The 25552-nt window shown below is 42.9% G+C and overlaps 1 protein-coding gene across 1 annotated transcript; it reads left to right on the top strand.

The window, feature by feature from the left end:
• The first annotated feature begins 327 nt into the window (after positions 1-327).
• yes1 (YES proto-oncogene 1, Src family tyrosine kinase) lies at positions 328-24788 on the top strand. The gene is made up of 12 exons (XM_072363142.1): positions 328-731; positions 10458-10748; positions 12435-12534; positions 14275-14373; positions 15362-15465; positions 16132-16281; positions 16590-16745; positions 18889-19068; positions 20641-20717; positions 21457-21610; positions 22219-22350; positions 24066-24788. Exons 2-12 carry the CDS (start codon positions 10463-10465, stop codon positions 24272-24274), a joined length of 1647 nt encoding a protein of 548 aa, XP_072219243.1. The 5' UTR covers positions 328-731; positions 10458-10462; the 3' UTR covers positions 24275-24788.
• Positions 24789-25552: the final 764 nt, after the last annotated feature.

Raw genomic sequence — 25552 nt, 5'->3', positions numbered from 1 at the left:
ATTACTCCCAAAGTAGAAATTAGTTAGTCTTCCATGCAAAACAGCAGTGGACAAAAAACATGTCTATATTTCAGACCTGTTAAATATATGTTCAAGAACCAAGAATAACTATTTTCAGCGTCCCAACAATCATTGTTACCAATCAAATAAATAAAAAAAAAACACGATTTGAAAATTCGCTTTTTTTTCGTGAAAACAGTAAACCGTTAAGTAGGCCTAGCTGTTGTTGAAATTCACGCGTTAACATTGTTCTCACGAGACTAAAAGTGTTAGGTGCCATCAAAGCCAGATATTTCCGAGTCTAATCTGAGCACTTGAATGACGCATGATTCCTTCTTTGGCCTCGTTGGCTCCTACGTACTAGTCCGGCTATTGTTGTGTGTCTTCTTCGGGGCAACCCGGGTCCATCAGCAGGCGGTGATTTCTGATCATTTAATTGTTGTACTTGGCGATTGCAGCGCCACATTTAAGCCCACGTTTGTGATCGGGCGGCGTGTCCTCGCTGTGAAGAAATAAAAAGGATCCCAGTGAAGGACTTTGGGCTGGCGAAGTAGTTAATCGGTATGGGACAGTCTGAAGACTGAGATTCCACGTTAGAGGCTGTTCGTATCGGCTGTGTCCATTTATTTGGATTGTCGACGGCAAATTTGGAAGAAAAAAAACCCGTGGAGGGGGAGAGGATCACAGGACGCATGTAGCCGAAGTACAACGCTGCCGAGGTTGGTTTTAAGGTAAGAAATGCTCGCCAAAAAAGAGCGAAAAAAGTCACATTTTGTTGTGGAGGTGGAGTGAGCAGGGCCTTGTGGTGTTGTGACACTCGGTGAAAGTTGGGAAAGAACCAGAGGAGTTTCTTCGGTGTTTTACAGTTTTCTGAAAACCCTCTCAATTTTTGATCCTGATGCAGGACTCGAGTTTTAGGATTATTTGGTTGAATTTCTCGACGGGAGGGCACACCAGCGAGGAGAAGACTCCCCAGCTGTCCTGGAAAAGGACGAGAGAGGGCTCTTTTACAGTTTCAGTCATTAAACTGAAGGCAAAAACGGATCCGAACACCTCGATGTTGCCCCTGAAGCCTCATTGAGTTTCCCCTCAGCGTGAATTCCCCTCACATGAAGAGTTTAACCCCTACACTTTCCTCTCTGCCTCACCCAGTTTCTCTCGTCTCTCACACACACGATCAGCTGCTTTAGGCCTCAGCTGTAGTAGGCCTTTAATTGCAGCACACTCAAGGCTTTCCAAAAAAGACGGCGTGTGTGTAATTTAAGGAGTCTAAATAAGTTTCTGCCTGATTGTCTTTGCAAAGTCGCAACTCTACGTCCCAGATTTAAACACTTTGCCGTGAAGCATGCTGCTGGAGTCTGGATATTTACTGTCCATGTCTGCATGTATTTGGTGTGCTCGCATACTCCAGTGGCACAGTAATACTTCGGTGGCACAGTAATCCTCCTCCACCGTAATCCCTCTGTTAGTACAGCCCCAGTTGGCTGGACAGTTGTGTCTCCCTCACTCACACAGCTGGAAAGGACAGGGCTGTTGGCAGAGGGGTGAGGAGCCCCGACAGGTGGCACTGGCCGGGGTTCAGGGACTTGGAATTAGAGCAGGAGGCATGGAGAATCCTTGCATACTCCTCAAGTGTCCTCATGGCTCAAATCAGACTCGGCATCATCATCAGTACAGTTTGCAGATTAGAGGCTTTCCCTTCTGCTGTGCATCGGGTGGAAAGGCCAAAATCGTAAGGCAACATGCTCGTATGCTGACCATCCAAACAATTTCACATATCCACACTTGGCAGCGTGGGTGCAGGGAACAAGAGGAGCTCTTCTTTCTTTTAGCTTGAAGATGGTTTTCTTTCACCCAGTCTCACTCCAGCCTTTGACAGGCACAGCAGGTGGCCTCAATAGCATGAATGGATTCGGAAGGAAGTTCCTCTCCTCCCCCTGCCGGTCCCCTCCACTCGCTGTGATTGGCAGAGATGGCAGACTGCCCTGAAGATAAGACAGAATTGTGCCTCTTAGAGTGTGCTAGGCTGAGTTCTGCTTCGGTGGCGGGATCCCTATCACGTCGGTAAATGCAGCTTTCAGGTTTGTGTGCCAGTTTTTAATCTCTTGACTGCAGTGTTTGCAAACTTGAGGTGCTGCTGTTTGTCCTCGGCCGTGTTTAAAAACTTCATATTGCGGAAGCTCGGATGGGCTTTCTTAGAAATGCTGCGGGGATCAGTGAAATCCCTCAAGGCGTTTCATTTGTCAAGCGGGAATGCCGTTTTCGTGACAGACAGATTTTCTGTTAATGGATGATCTGATCACAAGTGAACGACTCTTAAGTTCAGATGGGATTGCGCCCACAGATGCCTTGAGAACACGTGGAAGTTTAATTGCTCAGACCACATTTGGGAGCAGCATATGGCCACATTTTTGGAGAAGTCCAAATGGCCCCAGCAGTGCAGAGGGGCCACTTACTTAATTGACTTGCTCTGTGCAGGCAGATGTACAGATGCAGCACAGAACCTGGAAGATTCTTATCACTGCCTATTCATACCGGCCTGTTCATATTATTTTAATTTCCTCATATCCCACTGACTAAGTACGAAAATGCTTTGCTGCCGTACCATTGATCAAACACAACAGGAGGGTTTGGTCTTTACGTGTGGAAATGATGTGCATGTTGTTTGCATATAATTACACCCAATCACAGGTCCTTTTCACTATTGGTTTAGTCATGCATCCAGGATGATCTGATCTCACATTGACAGCGAGTGTGTTCATGCTTGGATGTAAAAAGCATCCTGAATGACTGCTTGTGATTGGATCTCAGCGGCCTGCTCTGCATGCAAATAATCAAGTGGCTTATGTTAAGCAGTCAGTTGTCAGCAGAGCAGCAGAACCTCACCGTGTTTGTGGGTGTTTTCAGTGACTGAACAATGTTCGATTCATCTGAGTCGCACTTATTGTTTGTTTTATTTGGGGCAGCACCGATCGACGTCTCCATTTTCTGCAGCTGTTCTCACACGTGGAAATCTATAGTGTCGGGTGTGGGCTTTTCCCACTCGCAGGTGCATTAAACTGATTTATTTATTTTTCTTTTTAAATGGAGAGATATGACGTCTCTGACAGTTCAAGATTGAGATGAGACAGTGCAGTTATGTTTTTCCCGGCTCTAAAATCTTACAGTTACTCGCATGTGACAGAAACGCACGTCGAATGCTGACAAGCCTAAAAGCCTTGGACACATTTTGCATTAATGCAATCGTCAAAAACATTTACTGTGACAGATTTTACTGTAGATTTTTGTTTCCCTGTCCAAACAAGACCTATTTTGTTCGTCAGAATTCTAATAACATCATGCCCAGTCAGTCAGAAGCGGCAGCCTCAGTTTATGCGCTGCAGTGTCTGCATGTACAATCCAAAAGGGCGGTTTGCGTCATGTATTTGTCCCAAGTGACTGTAAAGGTTACAAAAGGCGGAGGCTCAAGGGTCAAAGGGCCTTTTGGAGAGTTTGGTCGTGTCCAATTTGTCACGTCGGTAGGAAGAGCTGCATCAAGCTGCATCTCCCTGAATGCATCATCCAAATATAACATGTCGCTGTAACGTGGTTAGATTTTCAGCCGTAGGTTTTACACTTTGGCCTCTTTCTGAAGCGCACCGCTTTCTGTAAATCAGGAGGAAACTGGACGTGTCTGTGTCATGTGTGAATCCCCCCCCCCCCCCCCCCCCAAACACGAGCCTGAACTGCAGCGGGTACATTAATGGACGCACACCCTCAGAAGGGGTGGGTTGTCTGAGGTACACTGCAAAATTTGCTTCACTATTATAATCCTCACCATTTGATTTGAAACATTGAAGTGATTTTATTTTTTTAAATGGACCACTGAGCATCTCCAACTGGAGAAGGAAGAAGATAGAACGAGTGTTGGGTATCCAGAAGCGTAGGATCGAGAGCCAGGAGGAGATTGTCACACTGCATTGAGGTTAAGCTTCCTCTGGGCAGGCAGGGCCTGGGAGTCATGGTGTCCACACACTCCCCCAGTGTCAGCTCTGTTATGCCCTGTGAGCAGGAAGCCAGTAATGCCATTGTTCAGGAAGTACAGTGGCCTAGAGGCTTCTTAATTGCAGGGAATCTGTCTCACAAAGGTATGATACATCCAGGGTTTGTCACTTGGTGTTAAAACTGAATACTGTTGTTTTTCTTTAACATTCTGTGCTTGTGACTGTGTTGCATTAGCTGTTGCATGGCAACCCCGTGATGGAACTGTTAGACACTGGTTCAAGGAAGTAGATCTACATCCGGAAAAGCCAAAACCATCACTAATATCTCAGCTGAAGGAAACCAGGTTACAGTGGGCTAAAGAGGAGCAGCCGTGGATGATTTGATGGAAGTGATATTCTGCTGTGGAGAAGGAGATGATGCTGGAACTTTTGTTTGGTTCAGGTCTGCTGAAACATGAAGATGACTGTCTGTTTGAAGGAAAAAAGGGAAGATTATGTTGGGCTGATTAGAGGTGAAGGACCGGGGAAGAGGCATTGCCTCTACAATAAATATACTGGGGTGCATTAAATGTTTTGACACTTTAATTTGGTAATTTTTTCTTTATGATGATAATGCATGATGCTGCAGAGCAAAGAGCATTCAAACTGTTCCTAAGGAGAGATGTCACGTATCTGCTCAATGACGTGGCCAGAAAACGGTTCGGATCTCAATCCGATTAGGGATAGCTGTGGCGAAATTAGGTGGGGAAAAGGTCCATGACGAGGCTTCATCCTGCAGGGCTGATCTGTCAACTGTTGAGCAACAGAGTTGGGACCTGATGAGGAGCTGCAGTAGAGCTGGGATTTTCTTTTTTTCAGTCATCATCATTGCTTGCCCGTTTCTTTTCCTCGTGACAAAATTAGAAATTGAAGTTACTGAACGAACCTCCTCAAAGTGTGATGATTCCTTTTCTTTTTTCTCAATATCGCAGTTACAAATTTGCAGTTATTGCGACAGACTGTGTCTGATTTTACTCGGTATAAAAAGGTTTCTGTAGAGAGTTTGGGATGATAACGGACAGTGCAGGGCTTTTTATTTCCTGAATGGCGGTGTGTGAAAGCTACAGAAAAGCTTCCTGCCTGCAGTGCTGCTGCGTTGTTGTTCAGCCCTGTGGGAAGCAACAGCCTGTGTCTCCTTAATCTGACACGGCATCACTGGCAGTCTGGCACACAGCTTCACATGTCACATGTCCTTGGATGGAGTCTGGATCCAGCATTTGTTTGAACAAATACCAATGTCCTTTGTGTGTATGCCTGGGAGTAAGATTACTCCTAAATATGTGTTGGACATTCGGTGGACTGTTTACAATGTCTGCGGGACCTTCAGATTATTAACTGCATTCATTCTCTCAGTTAGTCAAATGTAATTGTTTGGACTATAGAATGGGTTCTAAAGGTAGTTCATATGCTGTTCTTGTAAAATATGGAATACAGAAACTGTTTTACTTATCTGAAGGGGCTTTAGATGTGAGATTTCACAAATCATCATGACTGTAACTCCATCAGAGTCACTCATTTTTTTTTTTTTTGAGAAACTTGAAGATTTAGAGCTCCTTCGGCCATGGGTGGAAAATATGCTCTGATTTCAGAAGCTGGATAAGCTCATTTGAAAAAAAAATGAAAACGTAATTATTAGGAAAGAAAACGCTCAGAGCACGCAAAAGTTTGCTCTGAAGATCTGTGGCTTTGCCAACGTCCACTTCAATAAGAGTCCCTGTTATTGGATGAATAAAGTATATATCTAATCTAAATGGGATCCCGGCCCACATCCGTGTGTGAGCGCGAGGCATGATTCACTCAGAGCCACCGGGAGAACGGCACATTTCTCCCAGCTAATCTCGTTGTGCGTTTTTAAAAGCCTCAATTCGGAAGTGATCTGAGAGAAGACAAAATTATCCGCCTGTAATTTGATTTGATGTGAAGTTGATTTGAGCTACATGTGTCACACTTGGAGAGGGGGGGGCACCACACCGGTCCCTGTCTTTGGCACAAGCCTTTCATGCTTCTTTTCTAAACTGTACATCATGTTCTGTACGCGGACTTAATGCAGGTCGCTGTGATAAGAGCGTCCGAGTACCATCTGTGGAAGTGACTGTTGTGTATCTGTCTGTTTTGAATATGTAATTAGAGCACTTTGTTTGATTGAACGTTGGGCTTTTTGGCACCACTGTAAGGGGTGTCTGTATCGCTATTAGCGTTTATGCCACAGAGTCTGTGCATGTGTGAGTGACTGAATGGTTGGTGGAGGAGATCCACGGCATGCAACAATACAGTAGATGGAGTTGATGGGAGCAAACCGAAAAGCCTTTCTTCTGAAGGCCTAAACTGCAGACACGAGCTTCTTGCTCTTTCTCAGAGCAGTTTCCAGTTGGAAATCTGGGCTGAATGCTGGTTATATGAGGTGGCTTTTTCTAGGGAGGGCTGACCCCTTAATCATGAATGAACATCTTTGAAGAGTAGTCTTTGAAGACATCTGTTGCATATCTTTTGGAACTGTTTCTTTTGTATGATATATGACTCCACATTGTGTGGGCTTGTTCAAGGTTGTAATGTGTTCATTACCTTCTCAGGAGCAAATCAATCTGTGGACATGATGGTGTAAAGAAGAAAGGCTGCTGGTCAGTACGGAAAAGGGGAGGCTTTACGCACAGTTCCGCTGCTCACTCTTACCACACTGAGTGGGTGGAGTATGCATACCAGCCAGCTGGCTAAGGGCCCCGTTTAGATTCAGGGGGGCAAGTGGCATGTAGGCCCACCTGATACAAACACTATAGGTTTGTTTAGATGCCAAGAAGCAGGTTGAATGAATGAATGAAGCCAGTAAATCTGTCAAAATTGCTGTTCCGGATTGTTCGTGTCGAGCAGCAGGTGAATGCCGAGTTGCATTTATCTTGTGACCAATTTATGACGCAGTAAACCTTGATTACTTGGACAGATAGTTCCGGTTTTAAGGTGACGCATTATCTTGCCATTTCAGAGATGCACTTCTCCCACGCCATTTGTCATCACTTTTTCCATAACAGGAAAATGAATGAACGAACGAACGCACTTTGGAGTGCATCTCATCAAAAATCAAGAGTCTGGGTGTTTTAGCAAAGGAGGAGTCTTCGCTTTCCCTAAATACACTCGTCGTGCTTTAGAAAAGATTGAGAAAAGATGAATTGAAATGGCTACTTTATAAATATTATGCTCAGATTCGGGCAGCTTGAAACTTCCATTGCGAATCAGTTGTGACGTGGTTAACATGTTCTACTCGCATGACATAAACAATCTGCTGCCTTTCTACAGAGTAAACATGGCATAAAGTTACTGACATGAAGAAAAGTCGTAATTTCAGTCAGTCACATGGTCTGTAAAGTGTACAGTTTGGATCTTAAGGCAACACTTGAGAAGTTTGTGAACCTTAAAACTATGTGCCTCTGATCCATTTAGACGTACACGGACTTTTGTTCTCGGGCCTGAAACTCCTTTAGAGCGCCCGGGGGTCGAGATACCGCAGTCCACGACTTTAGTTTCCAGCCCTCAGTGTTTTGCTTTACTGTTGCTCGTCATTTTGTGGCATTTTGATGGCTTCTTTATGGCTTTTTACACCCCTCCACCCTCCCTCCAAACAGAAGTTTACTATCCCACAAGAATACAAGAGAATTCTGGAAATATTTAATTAAATTTTTGCAAGAAGTCATGTGTTAATACTCAGTACTGTTAAACATTTGCCCATTTCTTTTTTTGTACGCTTGCATTGAAGTAGGTCATGGACTATACAACTTTTAAACTCCCCGGATAGGTATTTGACTGAAAAAAATGGTCTTCTTCATCCTGACTTTTTTTATATTTGTATTATTTTCATTTGAGCAATTTCCAACATAAGAGGAAAAAACCTCCAGAATTTGATCTGTACCTCTTATGTATCCTTTGTTTTTGATGAGCAGTGAAGGATGCTCATTGTTGTAATCGATTGTTATAAATTATTAACCATTTTCCTGCTCAGACATGGGAGGGGGAAAAAAAAAAAAACTTTACTAACACAAACACCCAGTTCAACAGACTCGTACAGCAAAATCTAAATAAGAGGAACGATGAGAGAAGTTTCGTGAATCTGTGATGTGGTTTTTGTTCATATCAGACACGGTTCTCTGTCCAGCAGATTGTGGCAGAAATCCGTCATGTGTTCTTGCATATTAATCATCTCACAAATTGCCCGACTAAGTTGCACGGCGGTGCCCATGCGGGTCGTCTCTCTTCTTCTGTGCTTCTCTCTCAGTAGCTGCCTGGACGAGTTAATTTGCCAGTGGACATAAGTTTGACTAATTGTTTTGTTTAAATAAATTCCAGCAGCATCAGTTTGCAAGTAAATGGGCTATTATTGTGACATATGCAGTGTGAAAAGCACACAAGATTTTAATTTCACTTTATGGCTTACCGTTCAGGATCACGTTTTAGAAATGCGCTGTTCCACCGCCGTGAGCCGAAGTTTGCAGCGTTTGGGTTTTATGCCACTTAATTCCATCCATGATTTTAGTTTAATTAACATGGATGCCACCTGAACCTCTCTGCGAGTTCTGCCGACCTCCATCTTTGTCAACATCGGAGCCCAACCAAGAAGCTGCCAGAGCTGCAGCCTCGTCTCTTAACTTAGAAGTCGACTCGTACGTGTTCCGCTTGTTGTGTAGTCGCATATTAAATATTTATAGAGCTATATTGAGGGCAATAAAAAGAGGAATAAAGCCCAAATATTTTAGTAGGAATAGAACCGTAACAAAACCCTGCACTTGTGGATCCTTGAATTATTACAGCTGCAGTTGTATTGGCGCAGCCTGTAATTGGGTTTCTATGGTCAAAGGGATCCTTTGATTAATCAGGGCTCTCGGGATTTCAGTTTTTAATGAAAAGATCTACTATGGTAATTATACGTTTTTATTTATTTTTTTGTCTTAACAAGCTGGAAAATGTTTACTGAAGGTTCAACAACCATCTGTTATTTTAGCTCTGTGGTGTGTGGTCAGCTGTTTCCAATTCATGCCAACACTACAGCTGGCCCCACTGCAAATGGATGATTACTCTTGGAAGAAGTAACTGCGTCATTGTGATGATTGTACAGTAGGAAGCGGACTCTGAGTGTGGAAACTTCATTGCTCCACAAAATGTTCCGACCCCAGATTGTATGTATATAATTTTAGTGAGTAACCAACATATTTGGTATCGTTAATGGATCTGGAATCTGGACTGCATCTTCAGGATAATTGCAACGATCGAGAAAAAATAAAAAGCTTTATCTTTAGGAGAATCGACTGTTTCAGTGATTTTTCAGAAAAGTAGGATGAAAATGCAATGAATAAAGCATCAGAAAGACGGTCTTTAGCTTATTTTCAATCATATAGAGCAGACAAAAGTTAAAACACTTGAACATAACCTCTAGTATGGACACATGTGAGGCAAACTGAACTATATCAGAGCATGTTTGTGACAGCGTTCAAAGATGGTAACAGTTATGTTTGGGATCCTTTTTCTTTAAATATATCTGTCATCCTGCAAGCACAGACTCTGTGGGTTGCTGCGAAATCTATTCTCCTCGGTGCTCAGCCTGAGCAGCACCCGGCTCAGTCTCTCTGTTACAAACACCGGTGCGAGGAGTCACTGACAGGCGCTTCAAACTGTGTTGTAAACTTTTTCAAATGCCAGCATATGAGTCACCGAAAAGTTGAGCAGCCTTGGAGCTGATGTGTTGCGCTGTGGAACGAGCAGACCACACAGAGATAATTTGACAAAGAGGCCAAAGGTGACAGAAAATTAGTAAAGTGAGTGCTCTGCTGGCAGCTCATGATGACACACGCATTACATTAAATGCACTCATCTCTTACGGGATACTCCTCTGCATTACTGATTTGAAAGCAGACTACACGCGGATATTGGGCTGGCGTTTGCTCTTCTGGTGCATGTTACAGTCTGCATCCCAGCGGTGTGCATGTGTGGATGCAGCCTGATGGCAAGATGTAAGATGTGGCTCTTTTAGAACTGTTGGAACTGCTGTCGCTCTCACTTAAAACGTGAGGCCAAACCTTACATTTTTTTTGTTATAAAGTATGAGGAGCACTTTTTTTATTATTCCTTCTTTCAAATCCATAGTTTGCACACAGTATTGCTTTCATTCTTACACACACTTATGCTCAGACCTTCATTAATGCTTAAGGCTACTTCTAACAATGTTAGTTTGTGACACTTGGTGTCCTGATTTGGATGCATTTCTTCATTGGCTTAATTGGGCAAACATTTGTCCTGTCGCTCCTGTTTAGTCGAAACTCACAACCTGAAATCCCTGCTTCTGAAACTTGAGTCATTAATAGCACAAGTCAGATTTATGACCCTATGAGTTCGATAAAAGCAAATGTAGCCTTGTACTGTAATTTGATCTTCCTTTTCTCCGCCTCTTCCCTGCAGGCTTGATGATGGGTTGCGTCAGGAGTAAAGAGGATAAGGGCTCGGCACTGAAGTACCGACCCGACAACTCGAATGCCACGCCGGTCAACACTCACCAGGGCCCCTACGGGCCTGACCCGACCCTAATGGGCTATTCGCCGGCTCTGAAGACACTCAACAACAGCTACAACAGTCACAGCGCCGCCCTCACGCCCTTCGGTGGAGCCTCTTCGGTAATGACGCCCTTTGGCGGAGCCTCCACGTCCTTCACCTCGGTGGCTGTGAGCAGCCCCTTCCCCACTGTGATCACAGGTCAGTGTGTGGGTTCTAAGGCTTCAGAGGACGCACGACACCAGGCATGCTGAATATCTGATAGTTTTCTTCATGCTGATGACTTTTTATTCCAAACAGTTGGGAGACCAATCATGAAGATTTGCTGCTTTTTTTTTTTTTTTTTTTTTTAATGCAATCAAAGGCGTGAAATGTATTCCACTAATTTGCAAGCCTAAATACAAGCTGAGATTTTCCTGTGCCATGTTCCGGCTTTCAACTCTGTTGTCGTTAGGTGCATAACAACTTTTGAAATGCATTCAGATGAACATTTATAATACACGGGATGTTATGAGAAGCAGATGTTATGCAAATGAGACATTTGAAACGAGTCAGCCAGAGCATCAAGGCTGAGCAGAAATCCAAATCAGGTCTATAATATGGGAAGCAATGCAGGCCCCTCCTGAACCCAAAAAGCCCAATTACATGCACAGAATTCAATTTCCTTAACTCATGCAGAACAAAAGTTTTTATTGTCAGCGATACTTTGACTTTTTGATTTAAGATGTGTCTGGATTTGAAATGACTCTGACATGAGCATCTCCACAGGTAAATTATGCCACAAAAGTACTCGACAAAGAGGGTGCGTTCCTCCGTGAGTACGAACCCATTCGCACACTTCCTTGTTTTTTCTCTTTGTGAGGACCCGCTTTTGATGTGCTGCGTTCCCCAGCCCGTTACTCTTATTCCGACCGTGTAAATGGTCGCGTAAATGCTTACCTTCGCTCTTAAAAGAGAACCTTCAGGGGTTTTGTGTCGCTAATTGGGAATCTGCAGATGTGCAGGCAATTCTGTACAAGCTAACTGTTGGGTAATTTGTTCTGATGCATGTAATGAGGCTACTATACATCATAGAGGTGTAGATGACAGCGATTCTCCTGCCGATCCTCGGCGAGCTCAGGCTGCAGGGCTACAGATATTTGCGCTGCACGTGGTCGGCCGGAGCGGGACCCAGCAGACCCTCACGGTGCTGATGACTAACTTTTGGCCACAAGGCCTTGCAGCCAATCGCCCACAGCCCTTTAAGCTTGTGAGATCCTGCAGAAGTGTTGTGCATTCCAAATGAGAGACACCCCTCCATCTCTTTCTTGCTTTCACTGGGAGGCAGCTGTAGATCTTATCCTGCCAGTTCATTTTCCTTCACACCTCGAACCCTTCAGAGTCCCTTTGTCTTTCTGCACTTTGTCACTTTTACATTTTTTTCAATGCATATAAAATATTAAATGACATTTGACACGATAACCACAGTTTGAGAACTGTGTATGGAATATGTTTCCCTGGGGATTTTTAACAGTGAATCACAGCGGAGGGAGCTGGTTGTATTTTTAGACGGGGCTCTAAGGCACAGGAAGAGGGATACAGCAAAAGGGAAGCTGATGTTTTAAGCAAAAAAAGAAGACCCTGCCTGTGTTTTTTTTTTTTTTTTTGTTCATCTGTTCAAACTCAATGAGATTCTTGATCAGTTTAAACATTTTATAAACTTTCATTTAGTTTTTCTAAAGATGAAGGTTGAAAGCTGCAGGTGCTTTTTCTCTTTGTTCCAAAGCAACGATATAGAATGAAAGAAAACATTAAGGGAGCGCACAACATTTGATGCCAGTTCACCCACTTTCATTTGTGCGCTCCTGATGTTTTTTCTTCTTTTTTTCTTCTTATTTTATTTTTAAGGTGGAGTGACATTTTTCGTAGCATTGTACGACTATGAAGCGAGGACGTCGGACGACCTGTCATTCAAAAAAGGGGATCGCTTTCAGATTATAAACAACACGTGAGTACACATGCTTGGATTCTAGAAAACTGCTGTGCGGGAGTGCGTGAGTGTGTTTAATCCCTCGTTGGATTCAGGTCTGATATTAAGGCTACGATCTGTCTGGGTTGATGGCTTCCTTTGATGGACCATCTGTTAAGTTGCCGTCGCTTGTTGCTCAGAAGACCGATCTTTCCTGTAGTTTAGTGAATGAGATTTGGGCTACAGTGGAAACGTACTGTGCAGCCCTCACCACATACAGAAAAACACATATATCCACTTAGTAAAAAACTGAAGAAGGGATATACTCTGGATTTTTATCTTTTGATAATGCACATCAGTTGCCATGGAAATCACATTTTGAAAGTTACATTTCCCAGTCCACAACCTGAATTGTTTTTGAAACTACTGGTGAAGTTGACCGAGATACTTTTAGTGGAAGTGCCAGTAGATTAGACGAAGGAATGCATTTTACCCTTCAGTCTTTTTTCCCCACGTCTACACAGAATGGGAAGCGCTGAACAAATCCTGTTCTTTTCATTCATCACATGCCACATAACATCCAACCATTGCTTTTGCAGTGATGAAAATGCCATCTGCTTTCAGCGGAGAGGTGAGAACAGGGGAGATTAGATTAAGTTTTTCAAAATGCCACCAGACAGATTCTGTGTACTTCTCAGTTCGTCCTCGCTGAATTTAAACCGGCACGTCTGCCTTTGGAAGTTTAAAGATGAACTGCAGAGTATTTTTTTAAGAGCTTTTATTATGCTGCCTGAGTTTGTTTGGTGTTAGTTTGCGATCTGCCAAGAAACGAAGCCCAAAGTCCGCACCTGACATGATGCAATGCGCTGCTCCTGAGTTACTCTAAACATCTCATTCACGGCCCAAGCTTTCTGTAGTTTCTTATCTACATCACTATGTAACACATTGGAGCGCCGCCTATCTTCTGGCTACATTTGCTCACCTCAAAGAAAGCGTAGGTGCCTGACACTCCACTGTTTTTAAAAAAATATATATATAATAATAATTATTACTAACCAGCGGACAAATCGGAGAAAACTAGGTCATTTGGGAGGAGGAGGCCTTATAGAGACGGGAGAAAAACAATTGAGCATCTCGGACAGAATGGGACCAGAAGTGCTGCAGCAATGTACATTATGAGGAAGAATAATGCTTTCAGAACGTGAAATCAAATAGAGATAGTAGTAGGCCATGGTAGAAATCTGTCATCATGTATAATATTGGCTTATTAAAGTCACCTTGTTTTTACAGTGATTTATCGGTTTAATGACATTTTTTATACAAATAACCTGGTAAAGTCCCTTTTATATCAAAGATTATGTTTGGCATAACATTGTTGGATAACACAAGTTGCTAAATACAACTAACAGAAATGTAATAATTTCGATCAAAGCATATTTACTGCTGCGTAAAGTAACGCATCAGGACGGTGTGCACAGCTACTACTTTTCTGTATTTATCTGCACTTTTGTCAGTTTGTGTTCGCACAGCATGATATTGGGAGATTCAGGTGACCAGAGGATTATATGACTTGCACTCATTACCAGACTCCGCCTCCTGGATGGTGGCTTATATTCCCAATGCAACTGGATGACGTTTGAAGCGACCTTGGGTTTTTTTTTAATCTGTGTATATTTCATGTCAGCAGAGTTCATATGAGAGTGGGTGGATTTTCTGGCATGCTTTTGTGTGTGTGTGTGTCTTGCATGCTTCTGATTATTAATATACTTCCCTCCCCAGGGAAGGTGACTGGTGGGAGGCCCGCTCCATCAACACTGGGGAGAAAGGTTACATCCCCAGTAACTATGTAGCCCCAGCTGACTCCATTCAGGCTGAAGAGTGAGAGACCATTTTCTTATCTATTCCAGAATTGTGTTTAACCTCATTTCTGTCATCCTCCAACTCTTGAATTCTCCTTTCACTTTCATTTTCTCCCTCTTTCTCATTTCCACCCTGTTCACTTAGTTTCTCTCCAGTTAAAATGAAAGAGTGATCCTGTTGGGCTGGCGTGCCTAAATCATGCGCACAGGGCAGAGCATGAAGAGAAACAACACAGCCCAGTATTATTGTTGAGAGCCGGTGGCTTTCTCATTGTTCATCCAGTATGACGGAAACATGAAGGCACTGTGCTGCTGTTGCTTGCATTCGACCTGTTTTTTTTTCATTGGCTCTAAGCCCTTTCTACCAATTCTGGATATTTTAGCTACTCACCTGGAAAATAAATGAATATCTAAAACTTTGGGGTGAAAAGAAACAGCCAATTAGCATGCATTGTGTCTTTTAAAAAGAAACCGAGTGCCTATTATTGACTGTTTGGTAAGATTGCCTCTAAGGTGAGACAGTTGATCTTTTTTTCTAACATGACTGAACATGCAGGAGTTTCATGAAACAGGCAGCGCGCTCGTTTCAGAGAAGAAAAATGTGTTTACAGCCGGGAGCTAATGTTTAACTTTTTTTCATAGTGATGAGCGTCTTCTGAAACCTTTTGAATATTTAATGGAGCAAACTAAAGACTTCAGTTCCCAGAGCGATGTTGAAGCCAAGCTAGTAAAAGGACTTTTTATTGGATTTTACAGTATTTAGTCGCCATCGAACGCAATCTCTTAAATTCCACCCCAAGCAATTGAATGTCTCATGAATATGATCAACTATATTTAATTTCCCTGATGTTGAACTTGCCTGTGTTAAGAACGAACATCATCTCACGATCTCTGGGTGTCCAACATCTCAACGCCTCATCAGTGCCCATTCCTCCCACATGAATGATGAAATCTCATATCCCGTGCAGTGCATCGAAGTGTCTAACTAACTTCCTCTCTTTTGGTAGGTGGTACTTTGGAAAGATGGGCCGCAAAGACACCGAACGTCTATTATTGGTTCCAGGGAATCAGCGGGGCACTTTCTTGGTGCGAGAGAGCGAAACGACCAAAGGTAAAAAGAAGCAAATCAAAGATGAATTGTTGATGTGAAAGTGTGAAATGAAGGCAACAAGGCATGCTGGAGTTTCACGTCTCATTTAGTCTCCTATGAGGTTGGTGTGAGTGTTGTCTGGGTGTTTTTATGCTTCAGACAGCAGCAGACTTGTTTCATTGGCTTTAAAAAATTTTTTTAAAAAAAGACGGCCACATGTGCATTAATATGGAGCATTTATTTTTCACATGCAATCAGTGTGGCAATGGTACTGTCAGTTTGGGTTTGTTGCCGTGCCATTATCGAATCCCACTTGAGATGTTCCCTTTGCTGTCCTCACACTCGCGTCTTAGCTCCTCGCTGCCAGAGAGATGCGAGGAAGAGACGAGCGGACAGAGGGAAGCACCAAGTAAACACGTGTTTGCACCCCTTAAGGCGTCAAATCGGATTTCTCTTTGAAATCTGAGCTTTTGGACATATTTTCTACCCCGTCTTCTTCAAGCGATCAGTTCATATTGGTCTGCTTCGCCCTGACGATCGGCTCCGGCACGTTTAACTGAGAATAACCAGTTTTGTGTAACGGAAAATCGCTAACACTGAAGTGAATGACTTGCTAACTAAACGATTTTAAAGTATTTCCATTCCTAAGAAAGAGATTTCACTTCATATGTCTTGGTATTTATTAAGGCGCCTACTCTCTGTCCATACGCGACTGGGACGAGGTGAAGGGAGACAATGTCAAACACTACAAGATCCGAAAGCTGGACAACGGTGGTTATTACATCACCACGAGAGCCCAGTTCGAGGCTCTACAGAAGCTGGTGAAGCACTACACAGGTATGCAGCCGACTCGCTCGCAGCACTTAGACAAATTGTTGTTTACAACTTGAACAGATCATTTTCCCCAGCCAGTTTCATCTTTTATTGTCGGTGGTGGTGTAATTTGGGCAAATTAGAGCTGAACTAGACCTGTAAGGCTTTTTCAGGGGGGGGTTATCCCACTGTTGTTCTGTGAAGCTGTCGTGTCCCATCAGGCCTGTGTACATGCGTACGACTCCTCTCACACTGTATGTTTAACACTAAATGGTTTTAAACTCGAGTTGCCGTTTCTCCTGCTTTTCTCCCTCTGTGTCGGATTGGTGCAGAACATTCGGATGGTCTGTGCTACAGGCTGACGACCGTGTGTCCCACAGTGAAGCCACAGACTCAGGGACTAGCTAAAGATGCGTGGGAGATCCCGCGAGAGTCCCTTCGACTGGAAGTCAAACTGGGGCAGGGCTGCTTCGGGGAAGTCTGGATGGGTAAGAGAAGGCTTGTGTTGGATTCCAGTAAACACTTTGTTGTTTTTTTTAATAAGCCCTGGTGCCACAGAGTTCACTTAATACAAATGCTTATGTCACTACAATAACATTTAGGAATTTTATATAGATCCTAATTGCATAAAAGCGTCACAGCTTAACTTATTCACATGACCTCTGGAGATGAGTGACGCGGGCATTGTTGTATAACTTAAATGTGACCTTATTTTTAGTTTAAAGGCTTTAAATAGGCAGAAATGTCTTTTACTTTTGAGTAACTTAAATCTTTACTAAAGAAATAAATTTGAAGGAGCTGTTTGGGAAATTTAGATAAATGTTGGTCAGTTAAGTTAACTGAAGGGGACTAACTATTAAATTACTATAGCGAGGCCAGCGCCTTCTTCTTAAGTCTTGATGCTAAGCTCCAATAATCACCTCCTGGCTGTGGCTTCGTATTTATCCCACACGTGAGAGTGGAATTTATCTGTAGCTGAGTCTTGGCTAAAGAAAGAGTTTATGTATACCCCAAAATGTTTTTTCTTTTTCTTTTCTTTTAACGATGTTTTTTTCTTCTCTCTCTGACTGACGACAAGCTACACTGCAGTTTAATACTGGACTGGTTTTTCTACTCCACCGGTGCAGGGTTGGATAACTGTGGTTGGGGACAATCGCATGCCTTAAAGTTCCTGAAAGTCCCCATGAGATCAGATAAGATGAGATTAGGTTTTCCATCCATGGTTCGCTTTGGGTTAGCTGTGCTGAGGTTTCCCATGCAGGGGCATCTATTTTTGCTCGGACGGGTGAATGCAGAGTCTGCGCCGCACGTGGTCAGCTGCAGAGGAACTTGGTGGACCTTTGGAGCCCACAAACGGAAACCCTGATGTGTCTTATAGCGTTTATTGTTCAAACGGGTCATTTATTGGAAAATCTCTCGGCAGAGGTTCGAAAGCCTCATTTTGCTAATGGAGTGGAAATGGGAACTTTATTTGGTGGAACCACATCGCAGTTGTCGAAGGCGAAGCATCTTCCTGATCTGCGCTGCGAGATGCATTGAGATTCATCCGTGGCTGTTTTGCATGCTCGTTATATTTCATGCGTCAGCGCTCATACATGAATCCTTTCTGTAGGACTGATGTTGGACACAAAGACTCGTGAATAAGTCATTAATACAATTAACACTGTTGGCATATACTCGCTCATCCATTAAGCTTCACACACAGAGACAAAGCATTCATTATACATAGCTATTGTAAATTTAATGTGGAATATTGCTGAAAAGGTGGATGCATGTAAGCCGTTTGACGATCGGTGGACTTTACTAACGAAGCCAAGTGAGGGTGGCCTGAGAGCAGTGCTGGTACACATACTGATGTGAATGCTGATTTCTCACTGCGGTTGCTTCACGCACAGAGCTCGGTGATCGCAGGTCACTTCCTCCGCTTCACTTCTCCAGTCTGCATGTGTGACTGGCCCCCTGAGCGAACATGACTCTCGTCTTTCATCGCTCACTCTCTCATTAAGCCTGGCCGGCAGCAAGCCTCGACCTGCAAGCCCTCCCCTGTGCTATCCCAGGAATCCCTCTCTGCCTCTCCCTGCAGCGCTTGTACATGAAGACTTCCTGCTTCGCTGCAGCTTTTCATTGGAAATCTCTGCTGATGTGCTCGGTCTTTCAGGGGTTTTTTTTGTTTGTTTTTTTCAGATGTGTTGTTTTGGTTTGTGATCCCACCCTGACCCTGTGTTGTACTTATGTTGTACTTTTTATCACATATTGTCATGATCCTGCTTTGTCCATCGGCATGAGTTTGCGTGTGGAGAGTTTGTTCAGCATGATTCATTCATGAAGGTCAGCCTTGTGAGCTGGGAGCTGCAGATCTCCTGCCTCAGCTCATTGTATGTAAGCAAGGCGTGAGTAAGTGGCTCTCAACCAGGAAGTAGCCGATTATTTAAGCCGTCACGTTCTTTCTCTCCTGAGCTGCACTGTGCGCATGAGAACACTGCCAGAGATCAGCAGTGTGATGGTAGATTTTTAGAACCAACTTTGAGTTTTGTATTTCATTTCATTATGATTTCCTATATTGGAAATGTTTTTTTGTTCCAACATTTTGATTAAGACTGACCGTGTTGTATTTATTGTGGTTTTATTCAGGCACGTGGAATGGTACCACTAAAGTGGCAATAAAGACCCTGAAGCCAGGCACCATGTCTCCAGAAGCTTTCCTGCAGGAGGCTCAGATCATGAAGAAGCTAAGACATGACAAGCTGGTGCCCCTCTATGCTGTGGTGTCTGAGGAGCCGATCTATATCGTTACCGAGTTTATGGGGAAAGGTAAGAATGGTTCAAAGTCCCAAACAAGAAATCACATGGACACATTTAAAAAAACAAACACATACACATATCGCTTCATTAGATGATCAGATTATTGATGGGTTTGTGTAGTACATCAGACTATGCGCTGGACAGCCATTGTTTAAGTCTTTGAGTAGAAAAATAGGAGAATTTTAGGTGATCTTGGAAGAAAATCATCACTCTTTTTCCAAGTTTATTTCTTGGTTTCTTTGATTATACTTCAGTCGAGTAACACGAATGATCTCTGGAGCCACTGCGAATGATGCTGTGCAACTAGCACCTGTGTAGTCGCTGAATTAGTTCAAAGCTGGGCGTGTACTCCAGAAAAAAAACACAAACAAACTAGTTTTACAGCTTTCTGAAATATTGGCCAACATCGACAAACCTGCAATCAGTGAGTTCTGATTTGAATATGATTTAAATATAATTATATATATTTTTTTGCCATGTTTACTCATATTTAGCTCTTCTTTTAACAACACTCTATATAACCAGTTGGCACCTGTTACACCTGCTGCACCCACTACAGATGCACACACGGCATTTTTTTAGATGAGATGAGACAGGCAGACAGTTGGATAACTGCATACTTTCCTGTTTCTTTCATCAAGATGGCTAAACACATCAAACTGGGACTGAAATTGGCACCTTAAGCATTTCCAAACCGTCGCTCTGCTCCAGTACAGTCACGATTTAATAATTGCAGCATCATCTGACAAAATCACTATTCAAACAACTTAAAGACACCATCTGTGCAGTGAATTTGGCTATACTTCCATGCACACTGTTGTTTTCTCACACAGTCTAAAGAGTCACATTGTTGGCAGTACCTCAGTCAATATCTCGATTCTCTTCCCGTGCACGTAGACTGGGACAGTGACTATAGTGCCATTAAATGGCCAGGTCGAACTCTAACTGTAGCACAATTCAGCTGTGTATGGAAACATGCTGACGGAGTGCTGAATCTGCCACATCTTTGCTTCAAAAAAGGCTTAAATTTTCTGTTTGCTCTTTTATACACAGACTGTCAGACGTGTTGCCAGTTAACCTCGTTTGCTGGGATGATTTAGGATATCTATCATTTTATAACAGTTTCATAACCTCTCCGGTCCCTTTTTCACTCCGTCTAGTTGTCTTTGAAATGTGGTGCTGATATCAAATCCAAAATGACCATTTTCTCAGTTTCAACAACAGAGACTTTCGTACCGTTTTCAGTTCAAATTTGCATATCAATGCATTTTCTTTTTGTTTCCATTTAACACACTGTAAGATTGTACATAACCTCTATTAATGTCACTTATGACTATAGAGGCTGACTGGATGTTCTATTGTAATTCCAGTTAGGAGTAAAAATAAAACGGGCTTTGGGAACAATGAAAGATCAACACGAAACTTGAGCGTGATAATGGAAAAATTCAAAGAAGACTCCATGATGCTGAACTATTGTGCCAGCTGCTGCTGTGTTTTTTTTTTTTTTTTTCTGTTTTGTTTGTGCACTGCACACATGGATGTATTGATTCTGCTTGACTGTAATCTTTTAAACTCTGACAGGTAGTTTACTGGACTTTCTGAAAGAGGGAGATGGAAAATATCTGAAGCTGCCTCAGCTGGTGGACATGGCTTCACAGGTAGGATTAAAACCTGACGTCTAAACGCCAACACAGGTGCAGCAGCTCCCTTTGTCTCTTACCTGTCCAGCTGCTGATTTAACTCTGACTTGAGGGGAGGTGTATTGTGTATCAGCAGTTCAACAAAGAGTGCTCCATGTTTGCAGCCACATGTGTGGGTGTGTACAAGTCAAACACTCGGGTCCTTCTTTTTATTCTCCTTCTAGCTGCCATATTTATTTAGTATCTCCCACGCCCTCTCTCCTCCTCCTCCTCCTCACCCACAACTGTGTGTGCCTCCCCTCCTTTGCCACCACTTAATGGCCTGTAGTACTTAAACACTTCTCACCAGAGGCCACTTAAGCTCGCGAGTTCAGTCACCTACTGTGATCTGCTCTTAATTCGGCTCTCCAAGCTCTCTGGCGCGATCCTCTCTCTACTCAGCAGAGCGGAAAAAAGTGTTTGGGAATCAGTCTGACTCGGGCTGAAAGCAGAGACGCCTCAGAGGGAGTTGACAGACAGTGTGGGAGGGTTTTTGATAGCTGTGTTTAACATTTGTCTAATTGCTCTGGTTACCGCAGCCTGACTTGGTCTCTTTTACTTTCAGTCTGCATTAAAATTGTGATCCGATTTAAGAGCGATGTGCATGTTTCCTCTTAAATAACACCTAAAAGTAGTAATTCTTAATAGGATTTGGTTTCAACCTAATGTCATTTTCAGTTTGCTGACTCCTTTTCCCTCCCCGTCTGGTTTGCCCCAGATTGCAGACGGCATGGCCTTCATCGAGAGGATGAACTATATCCACAGGGACCTGAGAGCTGCCAACATCCTGGTGGCTGATAACCTGGTTTGCAAGATCGCTGACTTTGGCCTGGCTCGGCTTATCGAGGACAACGAGTACACCGCCCGGCAAGGTGCGTGTTTGGACCTGGATGCAGCTGGTGCACAGGATCTTCACAGCCTACAAATATCTCACATTTGTTTTTAACCCTTAGCTTCTACACCAACAATAATTTTGACTCTGATTACAATGATTTCCATGCAGAGCAAAGCATAACACAAAAACAGAAGAACAGCGACATGTTGGAGAACACAACATCAAAATGGAAAATACGCTGCCAGCAGAGCTGAAGAACATCGGTTAAATAGTTCCCTTGTTCAAGCTTCTCCCTTTTATTATCTCTCATGTAATAGAAAGGAGACTGTTTGTTAAACAAAAGAGCGATTAGAAAGTAGTAAAAGTAGAATTCGAGTTTAAAAATTAAATAATGGGTTTATCAGCATCAAAGAGTACACCATCAGGATTTGTCCCTGTAAGGAACCAATAATTGGTCCTTGATTGATTGAATTGAAAATAAAGAACACAGTTTGGTCATATTGATCATATTTCAGGCTCAAAGATTCCATTCATTAAACAAACAGTAGATTAAACAAACTGTGAGAGTAACTGTTGCAACCCCACTTCTATCCATACTTTCAAGGCCCTTTTCTCCTGCTAAACTCTTCATCTTATTTTTCCCAGGTGCTAAATTCCCCATCAAGTGGACAGCCCCTGAAGCTGCGTTATATGGTCGCTTTACCATCAAATCGGATGTCTGGTCATTTGGTATTCTACTGACAGAACTGGTGACCAAGGGCAGAGTGCCATACCCAGGTGGGAACAGTACAGACACACTGAGGATGTTTAAAAGTTCCTCTTAATCTTCATTATGTTGCACCCAAAGAAACTTAAATGACTTCTTCTAAGCAGACAAAAATAAATGATTCAGTCACCTCAGGATTATTCCAACGTGCGATTTCTGATACTCAGTCATCACGTGTGGATCAGAATAGAAATGGGTTTATGTGATGAATGAGTCAGTGCTGCTGTCCGGGGGAAAGTACCCTGTCAATTTTTATCTCCCACTCCTTGTCAAGATCTGCCACCTCACATCTGCCCCCTGCTGTGGCAGAGCAAGACTGCAGTGTATGTCTAAAACGGTGTTCCAGTGGCGCTGATGACAGTCTGCCATATGGCTGACTTAACCACCATCTCTTTGTACACTACCATCTGGCTCTGGTGGCCACCTTGGTTTCAGTGGAGATCGTTCAGCTGCTTTAATTCACCCCAAAGTGCAGATACTGGGGTGAACTCACTTGTTTCTTCCCTGAAATTGTCTTGTGCCTCACCAGATGCTGGAATCTAAAGATTTGTTGTTCATATTCTAACCCATTCAGAAGACTGTGTGAATGTATTTCCAGGCAGTTTTATCTTCATGGGGGGGGGGTCACATCTCTGTTTGAGTGTGTGTGTGTGTATATATATAACTGTATACACTCGGATATATGTCAGACATTTAATTGGAGCTCAGGCTCAGGTTTTCAGATGCAAGGCATAAATCAGGCCCTAGCATCTGACATATTGCCTTGTTGCCATGTCCCAGCAGCTGCTCTGAGCCCAGCCTCTCTCTCAGAGTGTGAGATAATATGATCCCCACTCTCCCACAGAGAGATGAGGAGGGGGTGGGGGGGGGCGGTGGCTGAGACCATGCCACTGACTCTGTGTCATAACCTCTTTTAGCTGCAGTTGCGCTCCCCACGGAGCCGTTTCTGTGCTGTGTCACAGGGTTCAGGATCACTGTCTTCCCATCCTGGGAAGGAATCCACAACTCTGGTGCTCCAGTTCAGGAGGGAGAGGCTTATGGGTGAAGCAAAACTTTCTGCTTCAAACTGACACTAATGGTGACAAACTGGAGTTTATTGACCAGTGTGCTCTGTAAGAACACAGGGGTATTTTTTTTGCACCCCCAACAATGCTTTCATTCTGTATGTATCACAACTTTCAAAATACCGACTGCACGTCTCACTAGAAATAATAATCCAACGTTTGTTTCTTTTTTCCTACTGTCCACTGAATGCTGTCGAGCTTTTCCACGGTTGCAGGCTGCGTTATGCGCTAATCACAGCAGTTATGTTGATGTGAAATCCATCTTTCAGTTTTTCCTCGTACCTCCGTTTTCAGCTCTTATTTGCATTTCACTGGATTAAAAACAAGTCTTGACCAGTGATTTGACGCAGTCTGTTTGTTGACATTAAACTAATGTAAAAGTTTAAATCTACCGGATCTAGCATCTCAAATCTGTTTCTTGGCTTGAACCAACTCAAAATCAGCAGGCTACCTCGTCAGTGGGATTCTTTCAGATGCAGATATGAATTTCACTCACTTTGGAGTGGAGATAATGTCTTTACAAGCATCATCTCTTGTAAAACGGGTGGCTTGTCTTCTGTGTGTCCAATTCCACTTATTTTGTGAGTGAATCATTGAGAATAACCTGTGAATGTCACCATAGAGATGCTGTTTATTTATGTTGTGTTTCTCTGTTTGTCAAGGTATGGTGAACCGTGAGGTACTTGAGCAGGTAGAACGAGGTTACCGTATGCCCTGTCCCCAGGGCTGCCCCGAGTCCCTCCATGAGATGATGGGGCTTTGTTGGAAGAAGGACCCAGATGAAAGGCCAACCTTCGAGTACATACAATCCTTCCTAGAAGATTACTTCACAGCTACGGAGCCACAATACCAGCCTGGAGACAATCTCTAGTCTGGGGGATTTGGGGTGAGCTCCATTACAGAGGTACATCTGTGAAGATCAAAACGTGGGACGACAGAGACGCTGGCATACCTTGAAATGTGCATCCCTTTTGTACTTGGGAACCAAGGGTCCATGTGTGCCGATTGAAGCTTGTTTCTTAACCTCTCTGAACTCTGCCAATCAGAATAATTCATGTGGGCTGGCCACAACACTGTGATTTAATGAGTGGGGGTTCAAAAATATTGAGTTTCTGCAGATGCTGATTTATTATTTTATTTCTTATTTTTTTAACTTTTTTAAATGATAAATTCCCCCTCCTCCTTCCTCGAATTTCCCACTTTTTATTTTCATTGACACAAGTCTTTTAATATTGGAGTTCAGACCTTTGCTATGTACATGGGTTGGGTTTGAATTTGTAGGGTGAAGAGGATGTTGTGTTTTTTAAGTGACCAATAACTGTGGTTGAATCGTCGAGTATGTGCTGTAACTGTAAAGCTTGGACGGGGAAGCGTGGCATAAATGGGGGGGGGGGGGGAAGAAAAGGTCTGCTGTGTGGATGCAAGAATGTACTGAGATCAAAGCAGATGTACATACAAGATGTATAAAAAGATGTATTTTTAGAAGGTGCCATCAGGTGAACGATCGAGAATGAGAGACTTGTTTTGTATGATTGTTTCTAACGTGCTCACTTGAATGGCAAATGACGTTAGTTGATTTTTCTTTTACTTCTTCTTTTCTTTATTTTTTTTTATCTATCTGGAAATTTTAGATCATTAAGAGTTATCTTGAACATTTACAATAGTTTTTCATAATTAACATTTTTATGAATGTCTAGAAGTGGACACTTTGGCTGTGAAATCTTAAAGAAACATTGAATTAATTTGTCAAAAATAGGATTTTTTTTTGTATGGTGCACAACTCTGATTGCTATAAAAGACTAATATATTTCTCTTCATATAGCACACTTCTACGCAGTTAAATGTCGCAGTAGATCATCCATGTTAACAGGAGTCTGTTAGATGTGCAACGTGCATGAAGCCGGAGCATTTCTCCTTATCTGTAAAATCTCACCGACCTGCGATGTCATCTCTGCTGTTTTTTTTTTTTTGTTTTTTTTTTTGTTTTTGTTTTTATCTGTAACTTTAGCCTCAGAAAATGCTTTTTTGTTTCGTTTTTTCCTCATGATACCATACAGACCCATCCTGTGACCTTCAAAAAAAACATCTTAAACCAATAGTCCGATGACAAACTCTTAGAGGTACTACTATATCCACTGCTTGCATTTCT

Source organism: Leuresthes tenuis, unplaced genomic scaffold, assembly GCF_036924035.1.
Source record: "Leuresthes tenuis unplaced genomic scaffold, fLeuTen1.0.hap1 SCAF_14, whole genome shotgun sequence".
Taxonomy (NCBI): Eukaryota; Metazoa; Chordata; class Actinopteri; order Atheriniformes; family Atherinopsidae; genus Leuresthes; species Leuresthes tenuis.
The sequence above is the reverse complement of the archived record's forward strand: the minus strand, read 5'-3'. Positions and strand labels throughout refer to the sequence as shown.

Bases quoted from the DNA above. Each gene is read 5' to 3' on its own strand.
- yes1 (XM_072363142.1), top strand. From the start codon at position 10,463: ATGATGGGTTGCGTCAGGAGTAAAGAGGATAAGGGCTCGGCACTGAAG. The intron at 10,749-12,434 runs GTCAGTGTGTGG...TTTATTTTTAAG, and splicing joins CTTCCCCACTGTGATCACAG to GTGGAGTGACATTTTTCGTA. The intron at 14,374-15,361 runs GTGAGAGACCAT...CTCTTTTGGTAG, and splicing joins GACTCCATTCAGGCTGAAGA to GTGGTACTTTGGAAAGATGG.